Source organism: Mizuhopecten yessoensis, unplaced genomic scaffold (genome assembly GCF_002113885.1).
Source record: "Mizuhopecten yessoensis strain PY_sf001 unplaced genomic scaffold, ASM211388v2 scaffold11139, whole genome shotgun sequence".
Taxonomy (NCBI): Eukaryota; Metazoa; Mollusca; class Bivalvia; order Pectinida; family Pectinidae; genus Mizuhopecten; species Mizuhopecten yessoensis.
Genome location: NW_018408899.1, coordinates 854,130 through 866,652, shown reverse-complemented (window position 1 = coordinate 866,652; position 12,523 = coordinate 854,130). Strand labels below are relative to the sequence as shown.

The 12,523-nt window shown below is 36.8% G+C and overlaps 1 protein-coding gene across 2 annotated transcripts; it reads right to left on the bottom strand.

Annotated features, from left to right (window-relative positions):
• Positions 1 to 6,168: 6,168 nt before the first annotated feature.
• Positions 6,169 to 11,961, bottom strand: LOC110466627 (actin-binding protein IPP-like). 2 transcript variants are annotated; one of them, XM_021523236.1, is made up of 6 exons: positions 11,850 to 11,961; positions 10,507 to 10,921; positions 10,009 to 10,137; positions 7,745 to 8,629; positions 6,743 to 6,963; positions 6,169 to 6,490 (listed from the first exon to the last, which is right to left on the bottom strand). In XM_021523236.1, exons 2-6 carry the CDS (start codon positions 10,754 to 10,756, stop codon positions 6,245 to 6,247), a joined length of 1,731 nt encoding a protein of 576 aa, XP_021378911.1. In that variant the 5' UTR covers positions 10,757 to 10,921; positions 11,850 to 11,961; the 3' UTR covers positions 6,169 to 6,244. The 2 variants fall into 2 exon arrangements, with proteins under 2 accessions (XP_021378911.1, XP_021378912.1); XM_021523237.1 differs by having other exon boundaries at positions 11,857 to 11,961.
• Positions 11,962 to 12,523: the final 562 nt, after the last annotated feature.

Genomic DNA, 12,523 nt, shown 5'->3' with positions numbered 1-12,523 from the left:
TTCTAATACGATGCGCGCCCCGTAAAGCAGCATGGAATGAAATATCCGGTCGCAAGTTCATTTTTATTGTAATAATATTTGAGGGATAAAGCTTAACGGATTAAAAGAGTCTTTGTTAAGTCTCGCCAGACATCAGTATCAGATCATTAGGTCCGACCTTATTTCATTTATTTATACCACATTGTTAAACTTATATTTCTTAATTTCTCCGCTTATGATATGTGTTACCAGAGACGTATAATACGTGTTATATACGTCTCTGGTGTTACCGATCCGAATAATATTATACGGACGGTCATACAATCAAAAGCATGCTGGTGGTATGTTAATAAACAAATATATAGCGAACGCCAATACCTTTATTTTTTGACGATAGCATGGAAACATTTAATGACAGAAGTACGTCTTTTTCAATATTTCCGCTGGTGCGCAACAAAACACAATTTAGTCCAAATTATTCTGACGTTTTATCGACTTTTTTTATATCGGTCTGTCGTCGATTTAATCGACGACCGACCGATATAAAAAAAAAGTCGATAAAACGTCAGAATAATTCAGACTAAACACAATTCTATTCAAACATATTTTATTTTCCAAGATACCTCACTGCATGTGTACAATTTAAGGAACGAATGTAGTTGCATTCTATCATTATATTTAATGAATTTTGGTATGTTATGATTTATATATGTATGGCAACTAGTTAATTCTGTCAGACAAACGTCAAGCGGAAACCTTGCAGGACTTTCCATCATAATTTGAATATGACGCAATGTCATAACTGATACCCAATTATTGTGATAGAAAAAGGCGAACAGTTTCCAATTGGGAAATATTCGTGCGTCTAATGGTTCTTGCTGTTTTGTTTTCTTGCAATCACGTGTAATTATTACACTTACAATCACGTGTGTATAATATAGATCTTGGTGTTAGTTGAAATGTTTATCCATGGAAATGAAGATATTTGTACAAGATACAAGATATCTTTCAAGACCTACGAAAGGTTTAAAACTTTGGTGAATTTCGTAGACATATATGTGGGATGGCCTCAACTGCAGGTGTGCTAGGTGTTTATAAGGTGATGTCTTGGTGTTAAGTGATGTCCACATGCCTGTTGTAATGAAGTTTAATTATGTTCATCGCTTGCTTAACCTGTCGCAGCAGCAAGACTTGACTTAATCGATCGTTAACTTTCCTTTCCACAGTAGTATCATTCTAGCCTCGCATGCTGATGGTGTTTAACAGTTAGCACCAGTATTTTCTGGAGAGATGCGACACGTTGACTAATAAACCCCTTAAATAATTCCATGAAGCCTATGTTGATAATATGTTACATTCGTCATCGTGAACTAGTTTCAAACAAGGATATTTCAGTTTCCATCATAATGATTGTACGTTATGCTTTAGATCGTTCGTGACGTTAACCTACAGTTTTTAGCTCACCTGCCCCAAGGGCAAGTGAGCTTATATGTCATGGTGCGGCGTTCGTCGTCCGTCCGTCAACTTTTCCTTTAAACGATTTTTTCTGAAGAACGGTCAGGCGTAGAGCCATTATATTTGGCTGAAAGCTTCCTTGGTAGGAGCCAAACAAAGTTTGCAAATGAAAATGACCTTGACCTACTTTCAAGCTCACAGGGGTCAAATATGTCAAACGCTTCAAACGACTTCTTCTGAAGAACGAAAAGGTATATAACTTTTATATTTGGCTGGTGGATTCCTGGGATAGAGCCTGACAAAGCTTGAGAAAGAAAATGACCTTGAACTAAGTTCAAAGTCACAGCCGTCAAATATGTCAGACTCTTTAAACGACTTCTTCTGAAGAACTAAAAGGTATAGAATCTTGATATTTGGCTGGTGGCTTTCTGGGATAGAGCCCGACAAAGTTTGGTGTGAAAATGACTTTGACCTTCTTCAAGGTCACAGGTGTCAAATATGTCAAAAACATCAAGTGACCTGTTCTGAAAAATCGAAAGGCATCAAATTATAATATTTGGCTAGTGGCTTCTTGGGATAGAGCTCACCAAAGTTTACAAATTAAAATTACCTCAACCTTCTTTAAATGTTACAGAGGTCAACAACATTTCAAAGGATTTGTTCTGAAGAACCAAAAGTTATGGGTTCATAAGATTTGGCTGGTAGCTTCATGGGATATAGCTATACAAGTTTGAGAAGGAAAATGAATTGACATACTTACAAGGTCACAGGAAAAAATATGTCAAACAACTTTTGAAGAAGAACGATGGCATAAAAGCATAAAATCTTATAATAATATTTGACTGATAGTTTCAACAGATGGAGCCGACAAAGTTTGCGAGTGACAAATTTGTAGTACAATATAATATTTAATAAGAATATTTGCTATGACTGCTTAAATATTCAGATGAGCGATACAGGCCCTCTTGGGCCTCTTGTTCCTGGACCTGACGGAAAACACCATATAGGGTGTCAAATCTGATAACGGAAATGCTTACCCTTCCCGGGCACAACATCATCCTCATACAGTACTCCATGGGTTATGCTCACTTGCACTCTGGATCGTAACCATTGGCCAGCAAAGATGAGACAACTGGTTCCACACCTTTTTCTTTGTGTCGTCTACGTGCAAAGCGATGTATTAGTATCACAGGGATCTGAGAATTTGTTAGTTATATTTGGACCTAAATTAAACTAAGGTGTTCAGAGTCATTTTGGTAAAAAATGCCACCCCAAATGCATCTCGTGTGAGCTTTGGTGGAGCCATTTTTACAGAAAGTCGATCTAAACCCCCAAAACATGTAAAATTACTCTGAACACCTTAGTTTAGATCCAAATATAAATGTCCCTGTGCCTTAAACGTAACGCGCTAACTATATCTTCTTCGATACGAGGTCACTTATTAATGTGCACCTGCAGAATCAGGATTTTTCATCTTTTGTAGCATTTTAGTTTGTTTGACCCACATGTGTCTTTTTGACCTTTTGACTAGGCATGACCTCTTGCTGAATTGTTCATAATTAAATATAATAAACAGTGTGTCAGCTGATTTTTGGTATTAAAGAATGAATTCAACCTTGGTCGTTTTGACTTAAGGTAATCCTTAGTAAATGCACTGCCAAAGAATTCCCTGTATGAAGTTTGAGTTTGATCCGGTGCATCCTGGACATGGCATATAGGACATGAACTTGTGTTATTATGGGTCCTAGGATTATATGGCCTTTGTGATCCTCCAATGGTAATTGTGCAGAAAGGAAAAATAATCTGGACAAATGTTCTATACCAATATCTTCTCCAGGATGGCAAAGGAACCATTAAGATAGATAGATTTTGTCAAAAATAAAATGATGGAGAGAACAAAAATGGACAAAAAAGGAATGTTTTTTTCACAATTTTATTTTTGATCATTGCATGATCCAATACAGAAGCATATTCCATACACAAACACGTGTACATGTATAACCATATTATCACATAATGTTGACACAGCACTTTAGTTCAGCACAGACGAAATACATGTATACCTGGTAATTGAATAATTGTCAACAACAGGAAACACACATGGTTATTTAACAGATTTCCTTCATATGAGATCAAAGAAAGGGAAATTCAAAAATTTTCAGAAATCTGATAATTTATCAAATAATTTTAAATGCATATAACTTGCAATTTGCATATTTGCATTAAGAATTGGATAATTCAAGAATCCCTTAAAAGTTTTGTTTTAATAACAAGTTCTTCTATACCCAACCACCTGTGAAAAAGTCAAACTTCAGTTTTTCCTTCTTGTGAATTAATCCATCACATCAAATATATTTTCTTGTAGTCTAAATCAAAGTTAAATTATAAATCATAAGCCACAATTAATAGCCACACCTCATTGCCATAGATAATACTGCACAAGATACATTAACATTTTGTTGGAGAATTAGTGACATCCGGTCAAAGTTTAAAATGCAGTGTAATTTTCTCTGATACTTTCATTTCAAAATTATATTTTAATAATATTGTTATAAAACACCTTCTCCAACTTAAGTTTTACTGTATAGAGTTGCATGTGTATCTCCAACAAATACAGCACCATGTGCAGAGTAGTTACAACAAAAATATCACAAATTGCAGTCCTGCAGACAAGATAAAACTTATCTTTGATCTCTTGTTCAAAATGTCTACTTAGGTGGATTATAGTCCTGAAGCTAAAAAAAAATGTAATCTTTTAATTTGTAATCTGGTATGAAGCAAATAGATACATATCATTGTTTAGTTATTTGATAACATGTTTTGGACACATGTACTGGTACCTAACACATACAGACAATGTGATTGAATATGTAGAACGCTATCATTAGATAACAATACCATTTAATACTACATCATCTAATCTTTGTGTTCTCTAATAAATATATTATAGCCATCTATCATAATTTCTTCAATGTATTCAAAACTTTCAAATAGCACCACCAAAGAAAGAAAATCACCAATAAAGTAGTTGTAACATGAAGTTTGAATGCAACCCCTCCCCCCTACTATCACTCAGGGCCAACAAGATCGGAAGGAATTGTTATGGATTTTTTTTTTTAACTTCTACAGAATATGCTTTGTCCAAAGTCACAAGAATATTGGTGATGTGAAGCAACACAGCTTACTAAAGTACTAGTACTTTACTTGAGCACCAAACCTCACAAAGCTTTTCTGCAGTTAACAAGCACCCAAGCATATTGATGCAAAAATCACAGCGGCATAGTTCACTGCTGATGATGACCAAAGTTTACAGATTGGACGTTAACAATAACCTTAAAAGATCAGAGACTGCTGTTAAACACTGAACTTAATAATTGACAAAAGTATTACAGCTGAGGAGGATCACCAAATCTCCAAAAAACCTCGGCTCCAAATCAGTGCAAGTACCAGCTCAGGAAAAAGCAATACTGCATGATGAGTGCTGATGCTCTGACATAGAAGCAGTATTTTTTCAAGAGAGACCAGTCAGCATGTATTGCACTTATCCATAATCCTCACTTGATTCACAAACATTAATTGACTATCCATCACCATTTTGGCAGTGTTGGTAAAATGGATTGCCAGTTATACAGCTATACCCATACCTGGTACTGTTCAGGGCTAGAAATACATTTTAGAAACTACCAGTTAGTCAGGCAAGTAGTTTCCAATTTTACTAGCCCATGTGCAAATTCCACTAACCCAATATTATTCAACAAGATAAATAATACCAAAATATGACTATTAAATTGGGCTAGTGGTTTTTAGAACCACTAGTTCAGATAGTGGTTTCACTAGACTCAGACTAGTGGGCTACCCTTCTTATCGAGCCCTGACCGTTGCAGTAACACATCAGTGGTAGACATCAGAAACAACAGTCTGTAGTAATAGCAGTACAACTACAGTACCAAAGTCAATGGTAATAGCAGCATGGCTGGAGTACCACAGTTCTTAGGAATAGCAGCATGGCTACTATAGGTACCACAGGTCTTGTTAATAGCAGCACAGCTACTGCAGTACCACAGTTCATGGTAATAGTTGCACATATATATATATATATGTCCAGCATAACACACAGTAGTACTAGCTATAGCAGCATGGCCAGAGTACATGTTGTAGTAATAGCATTATAGTTATCTGCATAGCTGCAGTAGTGCCACACTCCATGGTAATAGCAGTATAGCTAGCTGCATGAGTACCACAGTCCATATAGTAATAGCAGTATAACTAGCTGCATGAGTACCACAGTCCATAGTAATAGCAGTATAACTAGCTGCATGAGTACTAAGTCCATAGGAATAGCAGTATAACTAGCTGCATGAGTACCACAGTCCGTAGTAATAGCAGTATAACTAGCTGCATGAGTACTAAGTCCATAGGAATAGCAGTATAACTAGCTGCATGAGTACCACAGTGCATAGTAATAGCAGTTTAACTAGCTGCATGAGTACCAAAGTCCATAGCAATAGCAGTATAGCTAGCTGCATGAGTAACACAGTCTATGGTAATAGCAGTATAACTAGCTGCGTGAGCACCACAGTCCGTAGTAATATCAGTATAACTAGCTGCATGAGTACTAAGTCCATAGGAATAGCAGTATAACTAGCTGCATGAGTACCACAGTGCATGGTACTAGCAGTATAGCTAGCTGCATGAGTACCACAGTCCATATAGTAATAGCAGTATAACTAGCTGCATGAGAACTAAGTCCATAGTAATAGCAGTATAACTAGCTGCATGAGTACCACAGTCCATGGTAATAGCAGTATAGTTAGAGTACCACAGCTGCTGCCCTACAGCGATCCATAGGCATGTAGGGCAGCTTTGACCAGACATCGGTCCTAGGGTCATAACATTCCATACTGTCCAGTGTTACCGGGTTACTGCAGTAATGTCTGTAACTGGAGAATCGGTCAGTCCACTTCTGTCCACCAATCACGTACAGATGGCTATTTACTGCGGCCATACAGGGAGCTGATCGCTTGTCAGATAGAGGAGCAATCTCCTCCCAGCCATCCTGAAAACAGACAGACGACATTTACCAAGCTAATACATGTAAAGTAACTTTAAAAAACATACCAAAACCTTTTAAAACAGAAGAAACATACAAGCAATATTTTTCTCTTGAACAGCCAATGTAAGAGGTTATAGAAAGTTCAAAATCTATTAATAAGATGTTGGCTTCGTGCTGACTGAGGATGGTAAAAAGCAAACACTACAGCATTATCAAGTTTAACATTATTTAACATGAAAGGAAAGGACTACTTACAGAGTCAAGAACATATCTTTCTGCAGACATGAGATCGCCCTCAGAGTGGTTCAATCCACCAATCGCATAAAGAACTCTGTCCAACACAGCCACCCCCAGGTGTGACCTCTCGACCTTGAGGTGTGGCAGTTGCTGCCACTCCTTTGTAACCGGGTTAAAACTGTCCACAGATGTTAGGTCAGTTTCATCTGCATCCAACCCTCCAATCAGATAGATCAGGCCTGGAATAGTGATGTTATATACATAAATAACATCAATAGGATCTTAGGAGTAATATAATTGCATGTTGCATAGTCATGTGACTTGAATAAATTCCATTCAAAGTTCACAACACATGATAAGGCCAAACAAATAACGTTTCTGGTTACCCTACCAACCTAATTTTGTTGTGCCCACCCTAAAATAAACTTTTTGAGCAAATTTCAAGGAAGTCAAAATCAGTCTCCTATTTACACCTTATAAAACAAATTCAAAAATAAGATTTATTACCTAACAACACTATTTTTTTTCAGATATTTAACACTAGAGGATGAAAAAGTAAGTTGTCTCTTACAGGAGGTCAGCAGGACACATACTAGCATGTCAATATACAATGTAAATTGTGGTACATGTACTCAATAAGGTTATTTTACCAAGTCTAAGTTTATAATTCTTCATTCTAGGCCAAATAGAATAGCATCTGATAGAACAATAATGTACATCTGTTTAAGCGTTACCTGATCATGATCTACCCTGATTTTAATTATAGAGAGTATAAGTCCATTTCTACAGGAGTGCTGATAAAATCTGGAACTATGATCTATAGTCATAACACAATCTTTTTTCTAAAAATGAAAAAAATCATAAATCGAATGCAAACATATAGAACCTATTACATAATTTTGTTGGTCTTAATGAACATGTGAGACAGTTAATATATAATAAGCTTCTTGTCAATATTTAACTTCTGATCACATTTAATTACGGGTCAATGATTAAAATGTTGATATATGAAATGACTACCTCCACATTCCAGGACACCCATAGCATGCCTGGGTGTGGGCATTATACAGTCAATGATCCACTTATTTGTCTCTGGGTCATACTTCTCCACACTGTCACCGAGTTCCTCCCCCACCCAGCCTCCAAAGGCATAGATACATTCATTAGCAACACACAGTCCAAGACCACATCGTGGATAGTTTAGGCAAGGGAGGGAACTCCATTTGTCAGCGGCTGGGTCATAACATTCCACATTATCACATATTAATGAGTCGTTTTCTCCACCTACTACGTATATCTGTCCGTTCAATACCACAGCACCATGACTACTCCTTGGAAACTGCATGTCACTCATGTTTGTCCAGTCCATGGTGAGTGTGTCAAACTTTTCTACGGTCGGCACGGTAACACCATCGCTCCATCTCCATTCGTCAGACTGTTTATTTCCCCCAATAACAAAAATATTCTTCCTGGCAGATTTCCTTGGGTTAAGCATGTGTGGTTTAATTCTGTTTTGATGCAACTTTAAAGAAACCTGTCTCTCTAAACGAAAATCTTGTACAAACTTTTGGATGACAACTTTTGTGCTTAAATCATTGCAGGTATCCAAAATATCTGAAAGCTGTTTCTCTGGAATAATTGGGATTCGAACCTGATGCAGAATATCAAAAATATACTTCCTACGACTGCTTGGATCATGAAGGACCCAGTTCAGCCCCGCTTGTAACACCTGGTGTTCTTCTTCTATACATAAATACTCGCTTCTCAGGAGCTTAACAAGTAAATCCACAGGTAGACATGTAAATTCCTCCACCTTTGACAGGTGTAAAAAGTGGTTATTGATAAACTTCTCAGCATCCATCTTCAGTTCCTCACATGCAAGTGTCTCTGCGAACTGGTAAATACCTGCAGTATATTGAAAAATGTGTTTAATATTTTCACTGAAAAAAAATCAAACATCTGTTTGGATCGTTTATCATTGTGGGGCTAGGTTCCATTTAATAAAGTTTTGGTTGTATAAATAATTAGAAAGACTTAACATCCAAAAAGTTTTAGAAATTCTGACAATTCATCTGATATAGAACCGAAAAAGATTTAAACTACAAGAAATAACCAGGCGGCCTACATGGCCTTATCACTCACTCAGATACTAACTAACTAAAGATGTGTCTGTAAGACATGGTTGCCCTGCTTCCATATGCAAAGCAAGGTCACAGGGGCCATGGTCAACGATCTAGGTTACAAACAAATCATGCTGTTCTTATAGAGGAGTATTAGCACGTGAAATCGTGTGACTCTAGCTGCAGCACTAATTAGTAAATTACCTAATAGCTGGCCTAAACACAAAAACTTAACCAAGGTCACAGAGGTCAAGTTCACAAAAATGTCATGCAAAATGTTCTACTCAAAAAGTCACATAGGCATGTGAGGTTGCCTAAGATTGGGGTCCTAGGGCTAAACCTGGTACATTTTGTATCATGATTATATTTGTCTCTTCATTTCCTGCAAGCACATATGAAATGGTTAAAGGGTAGACATCTCAACTTTTCCTATGTTATGCTTTCTTGGAGACTATGACCTTAGAAACAAGCAGACAAATGTTGTTTGCATGATTACATCAATCTACGTAGGTCCTGCAATTGTGTACATGCCTAGTTGTTGGGTATTTTCAACTTTTCCTATTCATAACCTATGATCATATGTAACCTTGAAAGTAGGTCACAGCCATGTTAATAAGGAAACTTAAAAGCACTTTATTCCAAGTACTTCCTGAACTAAAATCAGAACTCTGGGCTTTAGTGAATATGGGCAAGTATTTACCCATACGCATGTTGACCTTTGACCACTTGCATTGCTTGTCGACATAATATCCAAGTAATATGGCTCTAGACATAGAAAATGATTATGATTATTCAACATTTATGATTAGTTCCAAAAATGTAGATAAAATTTGCTTATATGGGGAAAGATTGAAGTTTTCAATCTAAGGTATGTATACCAAGTTCTGACAAAATATAAGTTACACTCGGTGTTTCTAAGAAGAAGCCAACAAAATGAATATTGTTCAGACAGATGCTGCTGCTTATACAATAAAACACCATAGGCTTGCAGGCTATTTGTGTCAGGTGGGGAAAGAACATCTACAGAGAAATTAATCCATTAATAGTCTCTTGGAAACTAAACCAAAGTGCTGGTCTAGAAAAATGTAGATGTAATAACTACACTATCACTTGTATTAAATTCATGCGAACCTTCATGTGTGAACTGTATGTAACATGGCCTACCTAGACAGTTTTCACGGTGGAGCTTTTGTTTCAGAAACACACAACAAAGGTCAATTATCTCCTGTAGCCCAAACATGTTTGCTGCAGCAAGGAGGTCCTGACAGTTGTCTTCCTTGATGTAAACTTTCCCTGAAAGAGGAAAAAAAATTTTTTTATTAATTTGTATAGGAAGTTTTTCGTGTGTGTCATATATACAAGTGTCTTAATAAACCGATGTATAATTAAATGTTTTTGATGTATTCAACATTTGACTGTTGATATTTTAAGTTTCTATTACAGCGAGTTGTATTTCTGTGTAACAGAATTATTTCAAATACAATAACTTGAATTAGTGAATGGAAAAGAGAAGTTTAATGTATAGGAGATATTCTGTGTGTGTCATATATACAAGTGTCTTAATAAACCGATGTATAATTATATTTTCCAGATGCATTCAGAAGAATGTATGTTAACCTATGTATATATTATCTAGATGAATTCACGAGTTTGTATCTTTACCTGTGTAGAGAAAATTTAGGAGGTTTTTAAACACCAGTGGATCCATATCATGAATTTCTATACAGTCAGCTTTCTGCTCCATCAGTCCACATTCAAACATGGCCTTGAAGTAGTCACACCCTGCAGACAACACAATGCGGTGGGCCTGGAATATTTGATCTCCAACTCGGATACGAATGTCACAGAAAACTTCATCCTCCCACAAATGGTACAGACTTTCCAAGAACCGTTCAGAATAGTTTAACACCATGGTTAAAGAATGTATGAACTCAGGGTTACAGACATCATACTCAGGTATTTCATTACCGTACCAGACTCAGATCCTATATGGGTCACATTGTTCAACACCATATGGTCAGGTGTGATATGAATAGAGTACTCCAGTGCCAGGGTTGGATAGATAATTACATAAATTCTGAAAATAAAAAGGAACACATTTATAAATACATATATATATGAGCTAGCAGTGGTAACCAATTAAAATTTGCAATGCTATCTATCTATAGTGACTGGTAAATTCATGACATTTGGTACCTACTCCTATAACATGAGAGGCCTTTTTTCTATCGGGTATGATTTTGCAGACTGCGACACACGGCGCCTGTCAAGAGTTTTTTGCCGTGTAAAACCTCTAACATTGTTGGAGTAATTTGGCACCCAAAGGTTTTGGAATTTATGTTAAGAGATATTGTGATACTTAAAAAGTAAAAGGCATTTTGGTACTCTGGAACATATAGAAAACATCACAAACAAAAGATCATAAAGTGATATGAGTGTCAGGCCATCATAAATAATGTTTAAAAAAAATTGCATGCAATATCCATACAAAATCCCAGATGGTTAGTTGGTGGCCAATTTTGCTTTCTAATCATAAAATGCATTTGGCTAACAATTACTGTTTACATTATTACAGTACTGTAATTACTGTTTACATTAAGTACTGTAAACAATAACTGTAACCTAAATGCAGAACATCCATATAAGGGATTGTAGCCAATCAGTTCATGTCAGGTCAAGTACACTTTGCCAAAATGTGTCAGTGGCGGATCCAGAGACCTATCTGGGGGAGGGGGGATCCAAATTTCCAGGGGGGTTCCAAGTGGGGGAAAATTGAGGAAAATTGTGAAAATACGTTATTTTTAAAGAAAATTCTCAGGGCAGGGGGCTTTCCTGAAGCCCAAAAAACCCCTCTGGATCCGCCACTGTGTGTCCTTGTAACATGCATGAATTCTGATTGGCGGTGCAAGCTAACGTCAGCAATATCGACCCGACTGATGTCATGTAAGTTTACTTTGTCACTCAGTGCATCGTTTACTATGAATATCAATCATAAAACCTATTACTAGATACGTGCAGTGCCCTAGTGGAGGCTTTCATTTGTCCTTGAAATGCTGTATGCTGTCATTATTTGAAATTTTGTCTGGAGAGTGTGACACCGTCGTCCATGTTAGATTCCAGGCGAGTTCGAAATGAAAGAAAAGTACGGATGCGTTCGAGTAGGACAAAACTAAACATTGCAAATTACCGATCCCGGTAGTTTCGCCATCAATCCCGTTCGCCCAAAGTTGTTTCGCTCTAATATGAATAAATATTTTTTAAGTTATTAATGCCAGTTGAAATGTTTTTTATTGATTAAAAAAACCCTCATGTTTTCGTCTTTATTTCTTATTACCCCGCAATATATTGAAGAGTACACTAGGGATGAAGACAGTGAGTGCAAGTGACATAAGAAAAATGGTGCAAACGAAAATTCATATACAACTGATATAAATATTATATTTCATAATCACAACTCGAAAAAGGAATGGACAAGTTAATCAATCATTGATAAGTGGGAAATGAGATGACTTGAAATTACATTGCAAAGACTGTTATAAAATAAGCTACAGCATTTACTGGAAAGTCATAATGAACGCCTGTAACAGGAGAGGAAAAATGCACGGCAAGACCGGGGTTCGAACCCGGGACCCACCGAACTCTAGACGGATGCTCTGCCAATTGAGCTATCTGGTCGCCG

Bases quoted from the DNA above. Each gene is read 5' to 3' on its own strand.
- LOC110466627 (XM_021523236.1), bottom strand. From the start codon at position 10,756: ATGGTGTTAAACTATTCTGAACGGTTCTTGGAAAGTCTGTACCATTTG. The intron at 10,138-10,506 runs GTAAAGATACAA...TTCCTCTTTCAG, and splicing joins CCTAAATTTTCTCTACACAG to GGAAAGTTTACATCAAGGAA. The intron at 6,964-7,744 runs GTAGTCATTTCA...TCACTATTCCAG, and splicing joins GGGTGTCCTGGAATGTGGAG to GCCTGATCTATCTGATTGGA.